Here is a 16,677-nt window from a genome sequence, read left to right as displayed (position 1 = left end):
GGGGAGGGGAAGGGGGGACACGGGGGAAGGGGGACCCACCGCGACCCCTGGATCCTCCCCACCCCCAGGCTCTGACGGGGCCTGGGGTTCTCCCGGAGGTCCCAATAGGGGGGGGGGGGAGTCGTAGCTGTCGGGGTCCATCCACCCCCCCACCCCCCGAATCCCATTCCTGCACAAATCTGCCATTTTTCCCCCCAAAAAGCCGCGGTGCCGAAAAAAACCCCACCTTAAAAAAGCCAAAACGCCCCTAAAAGTTCCCTCCCCCAAAAAACGTCCTCAGAGCCAGGCCCGGGAGGGGATCCCCCAAAACGGGCGGGGGTGGGGTGTCCCAAAAAAAGAGGCCGCCCCCTCCCCCATCCATCAGGACCCCCCTCCGCCCCCCCCGTGCGGCACCTGCCCCCCCCGGTAGCCCCGCACGCCGGGGGGGGGCAGCGGCGGCGGCGGCGGCGGCGGCGGCGGGGGGGGGAACACGGTGCGGATCCCGCCCTCGTCCGGGGCCCGCAGCGGCCGCAGCGCCAACCGCGCCCCCCGCCGCCTTTGGGGGCGGCAGCGGCGGCGCCCCCCCAGCCCCATCCTCCTCCTCCTCTTCCTCCAGCACCCCCAGCACCCCAGCACCACCCCGGCCGCCGCCGCCGCCGCCGCCCCCAGAGCCGCGGCCGGGGCAGCAGCGCGGGGTCGCGTCCCCGCCGTGGCTCGGGGGCTGCCCCGGGTTAGAGGGTCCCCCGCACCGGCCCGGGCTTGGGCGCAGAGCGGGGAGCGGCGGGGGCTCCAGGGCGGCGAGGCACACCCGGTACAGGGGCTCCGGGCTGCAGCGCCCGCACCACGTACTCGCCGCGCTCCCCGCACCAAGGTCTCGGTCACGCTCCCCCGGGCCGCAGCCAGCTCAGCCTCAGCGACGCCCCGGGAGGCGCCGGCGGCCACCGGACCCGCAGGGCCCCGCCGGGAGCCGCCTGCACCCAGAGCCCCGGCGAGGCGGCGGCCGCTCCTCCCGGCGCCGCGGGAAACGCCGGGCGAGACGGGCGGGGACGGCCCGCGCCCGTTCCCGCCGCGCCTGCCGGGTTCTCGCAAGCGTCCATCTCCCCCCGGAGCTCTCCCACCGGCAGCCCCCGCAGCCGGGCCGGGGCCTGGCACAGCAGCCCCCGCACCTCCAGGCGCGGCGGAGCGCGGCGCCGCAGCCAGTCCCGCAGCCAGGCCAGGTTACAGCCGCAGAACCAGGGGTTGTTACGCAGCCCCAGGTGGCTCAGGCTGCCCAGGTCGTCGAAGAGCCCCCTGGGCAGCGTGGTCAGGTTGTTGTCCGACAGATCCAGCCGCTCCAGGGCCCTCATCCTGGCCAGAGCTCCGGCCGGGACGTGGCTGATGGCGTTGGCGGCCAGCGAGAGGCGGCGGAGCCGAGCCCGGGGCAGGTTGGCGGGGGGCGCCGCCAGCGCGTTGCGGCCCAGCGAGAGCTCGCTGAGGTTCCCCAGGCGGCTGAAGGTGTCGTCGGCCATGCGCTGGTTCGCCAGGAGGTTCCCGTCCAGCACCAGGCGCCGCAGCGCCGGCAGCCCCTCGAAGGCCCGCAGCGGGATGGTGTGGATGCGGTTATCGTCCAGCCGCAGCTCCTCCAGCGCCGGCGGCAGCCCCGCGGGGACGCTGCTCAGGTGGTTCCGAGAGAGGAAGAGGAGGCGCAGCCGGCGGTTCTCGGCGAACGCGTCCTCCTCGATGCCGGCCGCCGACACCGAGTTATCGTCCAGGTGCAGCCGCTCGAGCAGCGGCGCCCGGGCCAGCGCCCGGCGGCAGAGGCCGCGCACGTTGTTCTCCTGCAGGTGCAGCTCCCGCAGAGCCGGCGGCAGGTGAGCCGGCAGCTGCTCCAGAGCGTTGGCGTACAGGTAGAGCACCCGCAGCGCCGGCAGCCGGCCCAGGCGAGCCGGGATGCCCGCGTCGCCGATGCGGTTGTTCTGCAGGAACAGCGTGGTGGCGCCGGGAGGGAGCCCCTCGGGCACGGCCGTCAGCCCGCGGTCGTTGCAGTAAACGCGGCCGCCGGAGCAGCGGCAAACGGCGGGACAGGCGGCCGCGGGGGGCGCGGCGGCGGTCAGCAGGGTGAGGGCGGTGGTCAGCAGCGGGATGGTGGTCGCGGTGGTCGCGGTGGTCAGCAGGGTGAGGCCGGTGGTCAGCAGCGGGATGGTGGTCGCGGTGGTCGCGGTGGTTAGCAGGGGATGCCGGTGGTCAGCAGCCTTTGGGGTCCCCCCCCCCGCGGTGACCGGGGGACGGGGAGGGGACGGGGAGGGGGGGCCATGGGTGGATGGGTGGCCTGTGGGAGGAGGGGGGGAGAGAGGGGGAGGGGTCAGGGGGGTGGGGAGGGGCGTGGTCGTGAGACCACCTGGGGGGTGTGGCCCCACCCCAGCCTGAGCTCGAATGAAAGGCAGGACCCCCCCCCCTGCATCCCCACTAAAGGGGGATCAGGACCCCCAGCCTGACCCTAAATAAAAGGCAGGACCCCCCATTAAATGGGGACCAGGACCCCCAGCCTGACCCCAAACATAGCGCAGGACCCCCCTCTGCATTCCCTGTTAAAGGGAGACCAGGACCCCCAACCTGACCCCAAATGTAAAGCAGGACCCCTCCTCAGCATCGCCCACTAAAGGGGGACCAGGACCCCCCATTAGAGGGGGACCAGGATCCCCAACCTGACCCCAAATTAAAGGAAGGACCCCCCTATTAAAGGGGGACCAGGACCCCCTGACTGATCCCAAATGTCAGGCAGGACCCCCCTTTAAAGGGGGACCAGGCCCCCCCCATTAAATGGGGACCAGGACCCCCATCTTGACCCGAAATGAAAAGTAGGACCCCCCCTCAGACCCCCATTATAGCGGGACCAAGACCCCCAGCCGGACCCCAAATGAAAGGTGGGACCCCCCTGCCCCCCCCTACTAAAGAGGATCAGGACCCCCCATTAAAAGGGCACCAGGACCCCCAACCTGACCCCACAGAGAGGGCAGGGACCCCTCTCCCCCCATTATAGACCCCCCCCGCCCCCAACCCCAGACCAGGGACACCCCAAACCCCCCCCACGCCCCCCGCCCACCCTGGGGGGGTCCCCCCCATCCCTCCAGGTGTGTCCGGGGGGGGCGGGGCCGTACCTGGCTCCTGTCGCTCCCCTCGGGCTCCTCCTCGTGCCCGGCCGTGCTCACCGGGCCCGGGGCTCCATGGCCCCCCCGCCCCGCCGGGGGGGCCGCTGGGGGGGTGGGGAGGGGGCGTCAGCCATGGGGGGGATCCTCATGCGACACCCCCCGCCCCCCCTTAATGAGACAGCCGGCAGGACCCAGGTGTGCGGGCCCTTCCCCCAACCCCCGGGGGTTAATTAGCAGCGTGGTTAATGAACCCCCCCTCATTAGCAGCGCCTCGTTAGGTCCCCCCCGGGAGCTTGGTGCCCCCCCAGGGACCCCCTTGCGTCAGCCCCGGGCTCGGGGGGGGTCAGGTGACACCCCCGGGGGGGAGGGGGACACACAGGTGACACCCCCAGGTGACCCCCCCGTGAGCCTGGGGGGGGCAGGGGAGATTTTGGGGGGGATCCCATGGAAATGAGGGGGGGGGTCGCTGCCCTAAACCCTGATCCTGCCCCTCCCCCTCCAGGGGCATCCTCGGTTCCCGGGGGTCCCGGGGGTCCCGGGGGTCCCGGGGGTCCCGGGGGTCTGGGGGTGCTGCTGGGAGGGGGGAGTGTTTGGGGGGTCAGACCTCCGGGCCCCTCTGCCCTCCCCTCCCCCAGCCCGGACGGTCCCTCCCCCTCCCCCCCCCGGAGCATCCCCGGTACCGGGAGGGTTTTGGGAGGGGGAGGGTCCCGGGGGTCCCGCTGGGATCTGGGGAGCCCGGGCGGGGGGCTCGGGCTGGGCCTGGGTCCCCCCCTCCCCTCTCCTCCCGGGCCCCTCCCCCCGGGATGGCTGGAGCATCCCTGGGAATGGGGGGAAGGGACACGGCGGATTTGGGGGGCCCTGGTTTGGGGCCCTTGTGTGGCGGGGGTCCCTGTGTGTGTGGGGGTCCCTGGGTGCGGGGGTCGCTCCGAGGGGCCTCGGGTGGGATCGGGCCCCGCTCCGGCCGAACGGAGCCTCCCCCCCCCCCCGCGCTGGAGCATCCGCGGGTACCGGGGCGGGAGGGGGAAGGGGTGGATTTGGGGAGGGGGTCCCGGGGGGTCGGGGGGTCGGGGGATCCTTACCGGGTGGCTCCGGCCGGCGCGTGCGGGCCCGGCGGCGGCGGCGGCGGCTGCGGGCGTGGGAAGGCGGCGGCGGAGGGGGGGGGGGGGCAGGACCGGGACCGCCCCCGGTGCGGGAGGGAATTGGGGGGGGGGGGGGGGCGGGACCGGGACCCCTCCCCCGGTACCGGGGATTTGGGGGGCGGGGAATGAACCGGGACCGCCCTCGGTGCGGGGGGATTGACCGGGACCGCCCCCCGGTACCGGGGAATTGGGGGGGATGGGAGGGGATGGACCGGGCCGGGACCGCCCCCCGGTGCGGAGGGATTCGGGGATTTGGGCTCGGTGAATCCGGGGCGCAGCTGGAATTTGGGGAGGGGGCGCTGGCGCTTCCCTGCCTCGGGTTTTGGGAAGGGGGGCGGGGGGATAGCGCTGGACCCCCCCCGATGTGAGGAGGGGGGAATTTGGGGGTCCTGGGGGGTTCTGTGTCCCCTCAGAGTGGGGAGGGAGAGGGTCTTGCCCCTGGGACGCCCCCTCCCCAAAATTGGCCCCCCCCAGCCCTATTTACCCCTCCCCAGCTCCCCCCAAACCTCTGAGACCCCTCGCGTGTCACCCAAAGGGGTCCCCAAATCTTTTCCCCCACTTCGATCCCCAACACTGCCCCAAAAGGGGGGTCCCAACCTCCTCCCACCCCCTCAACTGCCCCGTTTCTGCCCCAAACTTCCCCTTCCACCCCAAACTGCCCCTTCCGACCTCAAACTGCCCCTTCCACCCCCTTCCCCACCCCAAACTGCCCCTCCTCACCCCAAACTGCCCCTCCCCACCCCCCCAAGAGCATCCACCCCCCCTCCCACCCCCTTCCCCGACCTCCCCCTCCCCAAATAACCACCCCCACTCAGCCCTGGGGGCCACATCTTTATTTCGGGTGGGTGGGACGCAGCGGGGCGGGGCCGGGCGGAGCTCGGGGGGTCCCGGGGGTCGCCCGGGGCGGGGGTCTCGGCTCGGGGGTCACTTGTAGAGGATGTCGTAGTGGCCGGGGCGGTAGAGGAGGCAGACGCGGGGCTGGGAGCCCTCGGGGAACACGTGCGGGTTGGTGGCGCCGCCCTCGCCCCGGTCCATGTACTCCACCAGGATGGAGACGTGCAGCGCCCGCGCCAGCGCGATGATGTGGATGTGGTCGCTCTCCTTGCACATGGGCTCCACCTCCTAGGGACAGACGGACAGACAGACAGACAGACAGACAGACAATGGTCAGTGATGATGTGGATGTGGTCGCTCTCCTTGCACATGGGCTCCACCTCCTAGGGACAGACGGACAGACAGACAGACAGTGGTCAGTGATGATGTGGATGTGGTCGCTCTCCTTGCACATGGGCTCCACCTCCTAGGAAACGGGACAGACAGACAGACAGACAGACAATGGTCAGTGATGATGTGGATGTGGTCGCTCTCCTTGCACATGGGCTCCACCTCCTAGGGACAGACGGACAGACAGACAGACAGACGGACAGACAATGGTCAGTGATGATGTGGATGTGGTCGCTCTCCTTGCACATGGGCTCCACCTCCTGCAAGGGACAGACAGACAGACAGACAGACAGTGGTCAGTGATGATGTGGATGTGGTCACTCTCCTTGCACATGGGCTCCACCTCCTGAAAGGGACAGACAGACAGACGGACAGACAGTGGTCAGTGACACTGGTCACTCTCCTTGCACATGGGCTCCACCTCCTAGGGACAGACGGACAGACAGACAGACAGTGGTCAGTGACACTGGTCGCTCTCCTTGCACATGGGCTCCACCTCCTGAAAGGGACAGACAGACAGACAGACAGATGGACAGTGGTCAGTGTGGTCAGCGACAATGATCAGTGAGGTGTGAGGGACATGGGCTCCACCTCCTAGGGACAGACAGACAGACAGACAGACAGACAGACAGACAGTGGTCAGTGACACTGGTCACTCTCCTTGGACATGGGCTCCACCTCCTAGGGACAGACAGACAGAGGGACAGACAGACAATGGTCAGTGATGGGGATGTGGCGGCGGCCTTGCACATGGGCTCCACCTCCTGCAAGGGACAGACAGACAGACAGACAAGGGTCAGTGTGGTCGCTCTCCTTGCACATGGGCTCCACCTCCTGAAAGGGACAGACAGACAGACAGACAGACAGACAGACAAGGGTCAGTGTGGTCGCTCTCCTTGCACATGGGCTCCACCTCCTGCGGGGACAGAGAGATGGACACAGAGGGGACAGACAGACAGACAGACAGAGGGGACACAAAGGGGACTCAGCGGTCAGTGGGGGACACAGAGGGGACCCCAGGCGTCCGCTCAGCGGTGCGCCAGGTGCGCCAGGTCTCCCTCCGCGGTGCCCAGGCGCCCCAGGCACGGTGACAGGTGCCCAGGTGCCCCAGGTACAGCAGAGGCGCCCAGGTGTCCTCACATTGGCAGAGGCGTCTCCGGTGCTCCAGGTAAGGTGCCCAGGTGCCCCTCAGAGGTGCCCAGGTGCCCCAGGTGTCCCTCAGAGGTGCCCAGGTGCCCCAGGTGTCCCTCAGAGGTGCCCAGGTGCCCCAGGTGCTCCAGGTGCGGTGCCCAGGTGCCCCTCAGAGGTGCCCAGGTGCCCCTCAGAGGTGCCCCAGGTGCCCCAGGTGTCCCTCAGAGGTGCCCAGGTGCCCCAGGTGCCCCTCAGAGGTGCCCAGGTGCCCCAGGTGTCCCTCAGAGGTGCCCAGGTGGCCCAGGTGTCCCTCAGAGGTGCCCAGGTGGCCGTACCTGCTGGCAGAACTCCTTGATGCTGCGGCCGCCCTCCAGGAACTGCTCGAAGAAGCGCCGGTGGCGCTGCAGGCAGCCCGAGGTGAGCAGGCGCAGGTAAACCACCAGGTAATCCGACGTGGCCGGCTCGTTAAAGGCAGCCAGCAGCTCGGGCAGCGGCACCCGGCGCTCCACGCGCTCGATCAGCTCCATCAGCTGTGGGACACACCTGGGTCACACCTGGGTCACACCTGGCACACCTATCACACACCTGTGTCACACCTGTGTCACACACCTGTCACACACACCTGTCACACCTGGGTCACACCTGTCACACACACCTGTCACACCTGGGTCACACCTGTGTCACACCTGTGTAACATCTGTTACATCTGGGTCACACCTGTCACACACACCCGGCGCTCCACGCGCTCAATCAGCTCCATCAGCTGTGGGACACACCTGGGTCACACCTGGGTCACACCTGGGTCACACCTGTCACACCTGTCACACACACCTGTGTCACACACCTGTCACACCTGGGTCACACCTGTCACACACACCTGTCACACCTGGGTCACACCTGGGTCACACCTGTCACACACACCTGTACACACACACCTGTGTCACACACCTGGGTCACACCTGTGTCACACACCTGTCACACACACCTGGGTCACACCTGTCACACACACATGTGTCACACCTGTCACACCTGGGTCACACACCTGTCACACACACCTGTCACACCTGGGTCACACCTGTCACACCTGGGTCACACCTGTCACACCTGGGTCACACACACCTGTGTCACACACACCTGTGTCACACACACCTGTCACACACACCTGTGTCACACACCTGTCACACACACCTGTGTCACACACACCTGTGTCACACACACCTGTCACACACACCTGTCACACACACCTGTGTCACACACCTGGGTCACACACCTGTCACACACACCTGGGTCACCCCTCTGAGCCCCCCCCGAGCCCCCCAACCCCACCCCAGCCCCCCCCCCAAGCCCCCTAGAGCCCCCAGACCCCCCAAGAACCTCCTCCAAAGCCCCCCAAGCCCCCCCAGAGCCCCCAAAAGCCTTCTAGAGACCCCCAGAGCCCCCAAAACCTCCTCCAGAGCCCCCCTAGGACTCTCCTGAACCCCCCCAGAGCCCCTCCAAAGCCCCCAGCCCCACCTTGAGCCCCCCCGAGCCCCCAGCCCCACCGTGTTGTGGAAGTCCTCGATGGTGAACTCGGTGAAGCCCTGAGCCACCAGCTCCTCCTTGCTGCGCGCCGACACCTCCTTGAACCTGGGGGGCACCGAGGGGGGCTCGGGGGGCATCCAGAGGGGTCTGGGGGCACCCAAAGGGGTCTGGGGGCATCCAGAGGGGTCTGGGGGGCACCCAAAGGGGTCTGGGGGCATCCAGAGGGGTCTGGGGGCATCCAAAGGGGTCTGGGGGGCACCCAAAGGGGTCTGGGGGCACCCAAAGGGGTCTGGGGGGGCACCGAGGGGGGCTTGGGGGGCATCCAGAGGGGTCTGGGGGCACCCAAAGGGGTCTGGGGGGCACCCAGAGGGGTCTGGGGGCACCCAAAGGGGTCTGGGGGGGGAACCTTGGGAGGACCTGGGGGGCACCCAAAGGGGTCTGGGGGAACCTGGGGGGACCTGGGGGGCACCCAAAGGGGTCTGGGGGGCACCCAAAGGGGTCTGGGGGGCTCAGGGGGTGATTTGTGGGGGTTTTGGGGGGTCCTGGAGCGTTTTGAGGGAGCTCTCTGGATGTTCCGTGGTGCCCAGCGGGTATTTTTGGGGTGTTTTTGGGGTCCCTAGGCTGTTTTTTGGGATCCCTGGGTGTATTTTGGGGTTCCCCGGGTTGTTTTTGGAGTGTTTTGGGGGGTTTTGGCTTCTCAGGGCTGTTTCAGATTATTTTTTGGGGTGTTTTGGGTTGGTTTTGGGCTGCTTCAGGTTATTTCTGCGCCGTTTTGGGGCTGTTCCAGGCTGCTTTTGGGGCTGTTTGTGCCATTTTTGGGCTGTTTTGGGTTATTTTGGGGCTGTTTGTGCCGGTTTTGAGCCGTTTCAGGTTATTTTTGTGCCATTTTTGGGCCATTTGGCTGTCCATTTTTGGGTTAGGTTATTTTGGGGCGGTTTGTGCCGTTTTGGGCCGTTTCAGTGCCGTTTGGCCGTTCCCATCCCATTTTTGGGCTGTTTTGGGTTATTTTGGGGCTGTTTGTGCTGTTTTTGGGCTGTTTCAGGTTATTTTGGGGCTGTTTGTGCCGGTTTTGGGCTATTTTGGGTTATTTTGGGGCTGTTTGTGCCGTTTTTGAGCTGTTTCAGGTTTTTGGGCCGTGTTTGGGCCGTTTCAGCCGTTCCCATCCCGTTTTTGGGCTGTTTCAGGTTATTTTGGGGCTGTTTGTGCCGTTTTTGGGCTATTTTGGGTTATTTTTGTGCCATTTTGGGCTGTTTTGGGTTATTTTTGTGCCGTTTTTGGGCCGTTTCAGGCCGTTCCTGTCCCGTTTTTGGGCTGTTTCAGGTTATTTTGGGGCTGTTTGTGCCGGTTTTGGGCCGTTTCAGGTTATTTTTGTGCCGTTTTTGGGCCGTTTCAGGCCGTTCCCGTCCCGTTTTTGGGCTCCCTCACCGCTGCAGCTCCTGGCCGTCCTCCAGCAGCGCCTCCAGGTGCGCGAAGCCGAAGGCGCGGTAGAAACAATTCCCGTCCGGCCGCGTCTTCCGGATGTACGAGTACTTCTGCAGCAGGTCCTGGGGACAGCGGGGACACCGTGGGGACACCGTGGGGACATCCCTGGGGACAGGGACAGCCCGGGGACACCGTGGGGACAGCCCGGGGACAGGGACTGCAGGGACACGGTGGGGGACACGTGGACATTGGGGACACTGGGGATGTCCCCAGCGGCAGCCAGGACAGGGACGCTGTGGGGACACAGGGGGGACACCAGCAGGACACGGGGACATCCCCAGGGGACAGCCAGGCCCAGTGTCCCAGCGCCTCCCAGTCCCTCCCAGACCATCCCAATCCCTCCCAGTCCATCCCAGTCCCTCCCAGTCCATCCCAGTCCATCCCATCCCTCCCAGTCCCTCCCAGTCCACCCAGTCCATCCCAGTCCCAGTCAGTCCCATCCCAGTCCCTCCCAGTCCATCCCAGTCCCATCCCAGTCCCTCCCAGTCCCTCCCAGTCCATCCCAGTCCCCCCCAGTCCCTCCCAGTCCATCCCAGTCCATCCCAGTCCCACCCAGTCCCATCCCAGTCCCTCCCAGTCCCTCCCAGTCCCTCCCAGTCCATCCCAGTCCCATCCCAGTCCATCCCAGTCCCTCCCAGTCCATCCCAGTCCCATCCCAGTCCCTCCCAGTCCCCACCTTGATTTTCTCCTGGTACACGTGGTCATCCTCCGCGTACTCCTTGTAGAGCTCGGCCAGCTCCAGGCGCTCGGACACCAGCGGGTTCTGCACCGCGATCTGCGCCCAGCCGGGGTGGGGGGAGGGGGTCACAAACCGGGGACAGCCCCGGGACCCCCCCCCGGGACCACCGGGACCCCCCCGGGGCCGGTCTGGGGGGTCCCGGAGGGATGTGGGGAGGGGGATCCGCACCTCCTGCTGGATCCGGTCCTGCTGCGCCATGATGGCCTCGTCGTAGGCCAGGCAGTTCACACCTGCGGGGACACCGGGAGTCACCGGGGGGACACCGGGGGTTACCGGGGGTTAACGGGGGGTCCCGAGCGCGGCTCAGCCCAACCGGGAGGGGCTGGGGTGCCCCCGGCAGGGTCCTAAAGGGGGAAACTGGGGGGATCGGGGCGGGTTTGGTGCCTTCGGTGAACCGGGGTGATGGAGGCCCTCCCGGGAGTAACGAGGCCGCGGCGCGAGGGAGAACCGGGGGGGATCCCGTGGCGCGGCCGCGGTGTGGGGATGGGTGAGGAAGGGGCTCCGTCGGTACCGTCGGCATCGCTGCCGGCCAGCGGCTCCGGCTGCGGCTGCTGAGGCTCCTCCGCCGCCATCGCCGCCCTGCCCGCCCCGCGCCGCTTCCGGGTCAGCGCCCGCCGCTTCCGGGGCACCGCCCGCGCCGCTTCCGGGAGCGGGAAAGGCTCCGCCCACGATGGGCGTGGCTCGTGATGATTGGCCACGCCCCTTTCCCCTCATGGCGGAGCCGCCCTCAGGGAGCGATGGCGGCCCCGGGGAAGGCCCGGGAACCTCCGGGAGCCCCGGGATGGTCCCGGCCAGCCTCGCTCCGAGGGTCGGTGCCTCGGTGATCCCCGCGGCTTTGTGATCTTTCGAGCGAAAACGAAGAAAAATATTGATTAGTTTTTAATTGGAGCAGGGAAAAGAATTAAAAAGGCGTGATTGGACTCGGCGGAGCGCCGGGCAAGGGGTTCCCCCTCCGTTTGAACAGATTAACAGATTATGGGCAAAAAAAAGGTTTTGCCTGTGTTTAAACTGGTTTTCCTCTCACTGCCCTGCTTTTTCCTGGGGTTACAAGGACGTGCTGGGAGAGAATGGGAGGGACTGGGATGGAACTGGGGGGACTGGGAAGGTGAAAGTGTCCATTGTGGAACAAACCTCGCTCCCTCAGCGCCTTCTTTGGCACCTCCCCGTGCCCAGGTGCCCCCCAGGTGTCCCCCAGGGGATCCCCGGGCAGGTGAGCCCAGGTAACCCCTCCCAGAGCCCCCACCCCCTCCTCACTCCTCACCCAAACTCCCCAAAATCCCCAGTTTTCCCCATTCTCCCCCGGCTCCGCTCCGCGCCTTTAAACTTCCCGCGCTGCCGGGCTGGGGGGCGGGGTTATGCAAAACAGACGCGGCAGCCAGCGAAAGGCATGCTGGGAGCATTTTTTCGGGGGAGATTTTCGGGATTTTTGGGGTCGGGTCGAGCGGGACGCGGGAGGAAAGTGCGGGATGAGCTGGGGGAAGAGGTCGGGAATGGGATGTGAAGGGTGCGAGCGCGGCGCGGGGGTTTTGGGGGTTTATTTGGGGTTTTTAGGGTTTTTAGGGGGTCCCTGAGCTCCCCCTCCCCCGCCGGCTCCTTGGGGGGAAAGGTGGGACCCCAAAGGGGACAACGGCGGGGGCGGGGCAGGATGGATGCAAATGAGCGGATAGGCAATTAACATAATATCATAGAGGGGCGGGGCTTGTGCGACAAGAGGCGGGGTTGTGCTAAACCACCGGCGCGGGAGTGGGCGGGGCCAATGCAAATAAAGATAGGCACTCGGCCAATCGCGTTGCGAGGCGGGGAAAAGCGGTGGGCGGGGCTAGGAAAGACCAGCGGGCGGCCGTTGTCATTAAGAGGCGGGGTTATGCAGATTTCTTGAGCCGCCACGCGCGAAAGGCACGATGGGATCACTTTTTGGGGAGAATTTCGGGATTTTGGGGTCAGGTCGTGCGGGACACGGAAACAAAATGCGGGATGGGATGGGGAGAATATTCCAGAAGGGTTCGGGAGCGGTCGGAGCGCGGCGCGGGGGTGGCCGTGAGGTGCGGGCGGGCCGGGCGGGGCCGGGCGCGGCGCTGGGGGGTTTGCCGGTATCGCTTCTCGGCCTTTTGGCTAAGATCAAGTGTAGTATCTGTTCTTATCAGTTTAATATCTGATACGTCCTCGATGAGAGGACTTTATATTAAACGGATTTTTGGGCTCGGGAGTTGGACCCGGAGCTTGCTCCCTCCGCTCCGCGCATCGTCCCGGTATTGCAGTGCCTCCGGGAACGGTGCACCCCCACCACGGGGACCTTGCAATGGTGAAAGATAGATCTGATACCGCTGTAAATCGTGATTATATCGCGATATCAGCCACATGATCCCGGTATTGCAGTACCTCGGGGAACGGTGCACCCCCACCGGGGACCTATGAATAGTAAAAAATACATCAAAAAATCAAATATTGTGATTATAGCGCCATGCCCCCTCCAATTTAAGGCTCCGCCCACTCGCTGCTAGGCCACGCCCCTTCTCGTAGGCCACGCCCACACGCTGTCAGGTCACGCCTATTCTCCTTTGAGGCCACGCCCACTCGCTGCCAGGCCACGCCCACTCACTTTACGGCAGTTTTACCACAGTCGTGCTTTATGGCCTCAGGTGAGGTCCCGCCCCTTTTGCTGTCACTCATATTTACCCCTGCCGCTACTAATGCCCACAGACCACACCCCTTTTAGAGGCCACGCCCATCCGGCCCCACTTAAAGGGCCACACCCGCATTTACAAACCCCTCCTCCAATTCTGTACTGGACCCTCACGTGGGAAATAAAAGTTCGGTAACAACGGCAGCGTCGTGTCCCCATCGCGTGCCGTGTCCTGTCCTCTGTCCTGTCCGTGTGTCCTTTATTCTGTCCCCATGTCCCTGCCTTGTCCTGCCCCCATGTTATCCCTGTGTCCGTTATTGTACCGTGCACCCACAACCAGGACCTGTATCAGTGAAAAATCGATCAGAATCAGTTAAAATCATGATTATTACATCGCGATATCAGCCTCCGTTTGCCAGCCCCTGTCCCTCGGCAGCTCATTCATTCTGGGTCGCACTCACCCTCCCGGAGTGCCAGCGAGCGACTAAAGCACGGCTGAAATCGCGATCGAATTCCTCTAAAACCGCATTTGAGGAGTTTTCGGTCTATTTTTCACCACTTCAGGTCCCCGTTGGTGCACTGTTCCCGGAGCCGCTGCAATACCGGGACGGTGAGTGCGACACGGAATCAATGAGCTGCAGAACGACAGCCGTCAGCAGAACCGCGGCTGCTATCGCGATATAACCTCGGATTTTCCCAGCTTTAGGCGCTCTGGACCTGTTTTTCACCATTCACAGGTCCCCGGTGGGGGTGCACCGTTCCCGGAGGCACTGCAATACCGGGATCATGTGGCTGATATCGCGATATAATCACGATTTACAGCGGTATCAGATCTATCTTTCACCATTCACAGGTCCCCGTGGTGGGGGTGCACCGTTCCCGGAGGCACTGCAATACCGGGATCATGTGGCTGATATCGCGATACAATCACGATTTACAGCGGTATCAGATCTATCTTTCACCATTGCAAGGTCCCCGTGGTGGGGGTGCACCGTTCCCGGAGGCATTGCAATACCGGGATCATGGGGCTGATATCGCGATATAATCACGATTTACAGCGGTATCAGATCTATCTTTCACCATTGCAAGGTCCCCGTGGTGGGGGTGCACCGTTCCCGGAGGCACTGCAATACCGGGACGATGCGCGGAGCGGAGGGAGCAAGCTCCGGGTCCAACTCCCGAGCCCAAAAATCCGTTTAATATAAAGTCCTCTCATCGAGGACGTATCAGATATTAAACTGATAAGAACAGATACTACACTTGATCTTAGCCAAAAGGCCGAGAAGCGATACCGGCAAACCCCCCAGCGCCGCGCCCGGCCCCGCCCGGCCCGCCCGCACCTCACGGCCACCCCCGCGCCGCGCTCCGACCGCTCCCGAACCCTTCTGGAATATTCTCCCCATCCCATCCCGCACTTTGTTTCCGTGTCCCGCACGATCAGACCCCAAAATCCCGAAATTCTCCCCAAAAAGTGATCCCATCGTGCCTTTCGCGCGTGGCGGCTCAAGAAATCTGCATAACCCCGCCTCTTAATGACAACGGCCGCCCGCTGGTCTTTCCTAGCCCCGCCCACCGCTTTTCCCCGCCTCGCAACGCGATTGGCCGAGTGCCTATCTTTATTTGCATTGGCCCCGCCCACTCCCGCGCCGGTGGTTTAGCACAACCCCGCCTCTTGTCGCACAAGCCCCGCCCCTCTATGATATTATGTTAATTGCCTATCCGCTCATTTGCATTCGCCCTGCCCCGCCCCCGCCGTTGCTCCCATTGGGGTCCCACCTTCTCCTCAAGGACCCGGGCTCGGGAAGGGGAGATCAGGGACCCCCAAAAAACCCCAAAAAAACCCCAAACACCCCAAAACTGCCCCAAGTGCCCCAAAACCTGCCCCGGGGCCGGGGAGGGGGGAATTGAGACCCTAAATTCCCCTCCCAGGACAGGTGAGATCCCAAATCCTCCCCCCAAAATGATGGTCCCAGGGTTTGTGGGGGGACACAAAGTGACAAAAGCCACAAAATTCTGGTGGGGACCCCCCCAAATCCCCTCCTCAGAGGGCGGGGGAGGGTCCTCGCTTTATTCTGGGGGTGACAGGGGACAGGCTGGGACAGGCTGGGGCAATGGCGCTGTCCCCTCGGCTGAGTTCTGGGGGGTGGGAGAGGACACCGGGGGACAGGAGGTGGCACCGGTGACACCGGGGCACCGCAGCTGACAGGAGGTGACACCGGGGGACAGGAGGTGACGGGAGGTGCCCACAGGTGACACCGGCTGTCCGGAGGCGCCACCGCTGCCGCGTCTCCCCCTTGTCCCGGCCACGTCCCTGCTGTCCCCAGGCCGTGTCCCCTCGGTGTCCCCTCCATGTCCCCGATGTCCCCGTGCACCCCCGGGGTCCCCCGGAGTCTCCTGGCAGCTCCCACGGTGACATCGGAGATCCGCGGCTCCCGGAGCTGTCCCCGGTGTCCCCTCAGTGTCCCGGTGTCCCCTCAGTGTCCCCGCTGTCCCCCCGCTGTCCCCCCGCTGTCCCCCCGGTGTCCCCGGTGTCCCCTAGAGTTTCCGCGCCGCCCCCACGGTGACATCGAAGAGCCGCGGCTCCCGGAGGTTCCCCCGTTTGTCCAGCAGGAAGAAGAACGGGCGGCCCCGGACCCGGATGGGCACCGCGGCCGCGGCCTCGCTCCGGTGCGCGGCGCCGGCCACGTCCCGCAGCGGCACCGTGAGCGTCCGGCGGCCGATGCCGAGCGGCCCCGGGGTCCCGATGGTCACGGCGGCCCCGCCGCGCAGCAGCGTCAGCCGCGCCACCGAGCGCAGCGGCAGCAGCCAGCCCGCGGCCACCGTCAGCGAGCCTGGGCACCGGGAGAGCGGGGCAACCGTGGGCATGGGAACGGGGGAACCGACCCCGCCCGGGAGAGCCGCGGGGGCAGCCCCGGTGCCCTCCCCTGAGCCCCGGTGGGAATCCGGTGTCACCCGGTGGGAGCTCCCGTGTCCCCCCCTCAGCCCCGGTTTAGTCCCGGTGCCCTCCCCTGAGCCCCGGTCTGACCCCGGGGGGAGCCGGTGCGAGCCCCGTGTCCCCTCCTGAGCCCGGTTCAGTCCCGGTTTCCCCGCCCCAATCCCGTTCCCATCTCTGCCCCGCCCCCCCGCATCCGGTGACAGCCCCGGTGCCCTTCCCCTGCCCCGGTGCGACCCTGGAGCGACCCCGGTGTGTCCCCGGTTCCCCCCCGGTTCACTCCCGTGCCCGCTCCCTCGGTACCGACGGTGAGGCAGGACGCCGTGAACCCAAAGCGCCACTTGTTGTCGCGGGGTCGCAGCGGGTCATCGGCCCCGGCAGCGGGAGCGGGCACCGGGCGCAGCGCCGTGAAGGCGAAGTGCGCCAGGTAGGCCCAGAAGAGCCCCTGGCTGGCGCAGAAGAGCCCCACGAGGCGGAAGAAGCGGCTCCGGTCGTGCTCGTACAGAACCACGTCCCGCGCCGCCGCCGCCGCCGCCACCTCCAGCGCCGCCCGCGCCGCCATGCCGGGCGGCCCCGGTACTTCCGGGGCACGCAGCGCATCAGCCAATCGGATGCGGCGAACGAGGAGCCGCAGCCAATCAGGTTGCACGTAGCGGCTTGGCCAATGGGCTGTGGCGCTGATTCCGAATCACCCAATCAGATTCCGCGTTCGCCGCCATCTCTGTTGCTGGCGCGTTCCCGCCCTGCCCTCAGCACCCCCCCCCTTAAAGGCGCCGCGG

The 16,677-nt window shown here is 66.0% G+C and overlaps 4 protein-coding genes and 2 non-coding genes across 7 annotated transcripts in view; 2 read left to right on the top strand and 4 right to left on the bottom strand.

The window, feature by feature from the left end:
* Positions 1 to 16,677, top strand: part of FAU (FAU ubiquitin like and ribosomal protein S30 fusion) — a 581,541-nt gene that overhangs the window by 318,426 nt on the left and 246,438 nt on the right. The gene's annotated exons all lie outside the window — the stretch shown is intronic.
* Positions 720 to 5,076, bottom strand: FLRT1 (fibronectin leucine rich transmembrane protein 1). The gene is made up of 4 exons (XM_030969898.1): positions 5,017 to 5,076; positions 4,187 to 4,233; positions 3,117 to 3,211; positions 720 to 2,287 (listed from the first exon to the last, which is right to left on the bottom strand). The coding sequence occupies exons 1-4, from the start codon at positions 5,074 to 5,076 to the stop codon at positions 858 to 860; spliced, it is 1,632 nt and encodes a 543-aa protein (XP_030825758.1). The 3' UTR covers positions 720 to 857.
* Positions 5,071 to 10,958, bottom strand: OTUB1 (OTU deubiquitinase, ubiquitin aldehyde binding 1). 2 transcript variants are annotated; one of them, XM_030969988.1, is made up of 7 exons: positions 10,855 to 10,958; positions 10,512 to 10,573; positions 10,281 to 10,379; positions 9,548 to 9,666; positions 8,143 to 8,227; positions 6,937 to 7,131; positions 5,071 to 5,368 (listed from the first exon to the last, which is right to left on the bottom strand). In XM_030969988.1, exons 1-7 carry the CDS (start codon positions 10,913 to 10,915, stop codon positions 5,171 to 5,173), a joined length of 819 nt encoding a protein of 272 aa, XP_030825848.1. In that variant the 5' UTR covers positions 10,916 to 10,958; the 3' UTR covers positions 5,071 to 5,170. The 2 variants fall into 2 exon arrangements, with proteins under 2 accessions (XP_030825848.1, XP_030825847.1); XM_030969987.1 differs by lacking the exon at positions 5,071 to 5,368 and adding an exon at positions 5,383 to 5,730.
* LOC115916326 lies at positions 12,436 to 12,626 on the top strand. Its single transcript, XR_004061591.1, has one exon. It is a non-coding gene; the product is annotated as a U2 spliceosomal RNA (small nuclear RNA).
* LOC115916325 lies at positions 14,066 to 14,256 on the bottom strand. The gene has a single exon (XR_004061590.1). It is a non-coding gene; the product is annotated as a U2 spliceosomal RNA (small nuclear RNA).
* Positions 15,475 to 16,466, bottom strand: TMEM223 (transmembrane protein 223). Its single transcript, XM_030970002.1, has 2 exons — positions 16,202 to 16,466; positions 15,475 to 15,797 (listed from the first exon to the last, which is right to left on the bottom strand). Exons 1-2 carry the CDS (start codon positions 16,458 to 16,460, stop codon positions 15,502 to 15,504), a joined length of 555 nt encoding a protein of 184 aa, XP_030825862.1. The 5' UTR covers positions 16,461 to 16,466; the 3' UTR covers positions 15,475 to 15,501.

The sequence above is a fragment of the Camarhynchus parvulus genome, unplaced genomic scaffold (genome assembly GCF_901933205.1).
Source record: "Camarhynchus parvulus unplaced genomic scaffold, STF_HiC, whole genome shotgun sequence".
NCBI classification, from domain to species: domain Eukaryota; kingdom Metazoa; phylum Chordata; class Aves; order Passeriformes; family Thraupidae; genus Camarhynchus; species Camarhynchus parvulus.
This window is presented reverse-complemented; position numbering and strand designations above follow the sequence as displayed.

What these genes read in the sequence shown, in the direction of transcription:
- FLRT1 (XM_030969898.1), bottom strand. Translation starts at nt 5,076, where the DNA reads ATGTGGCCCCCAGGGCTGAGTGGGGGTGGTTATTTGGGGAGGGGGAGG. An exon ending in GGGGGAGGTCGGGGAAGGGG is followed by an intron (nt 4,234 to 5,016) that starts GTGGGAGGGGGG and finishes CCACGCCCGCAG; the next exon opens with CCGCCGCCGCCGCCGCCGGG. An exon ending in AGGGGAGCGACAGGAGCCAG is followed by an intron (nt 2,288 to 3,116) that starts GTACGGCCCCGC and finishes CTCCTCCCACAG; the next exon opens with GCCACCCATCCACCCATGGC.
- OTUB1 (XM_030969987.1), bottom strand. Translation starts at nt 10,915, where the DNA reads ATGGCGGCGGAGGAGCCTCAGCAGCCGCAGCCGGAGCCGCTGGCCGGC. An exon ending in GGCCGGCAGCGATGCCGACG is followed by an intron (nt 10,574 to 10,854) that starts GTACCGACGGAG and finishes GTGTCCCCGCAG; the next exon opens with GTGTGAACTGCCTGGCCTAC. An exon ending in GACGGCCAGGAGCTGCAGCG is followed by an intron (nt 8,228 to 9,547) that starts GTGAGGGAGCCC and finishes GGTGCCCCCCAG; the next exon opens with GTTCAAGGAGGTGTCGGCGC.
- TMEM223 (XM_030970002.1), bottom strand. Translation starts at nt 16,460, where the DNA reads ATGGCGGCGCGGGCGGCGCTGGAGGTGGCGGCGGCGGCGGCGGCGCGG. An exon ending in GGCGTCCTGCCTCACCGTCG is followed by an intron (nt 15,798 to 16,201) that starts GTACCGAGGGAG and finishes CCCGGTGCCCAG; the next exon opens with GCTCGCTGACGGTGGCCGCG.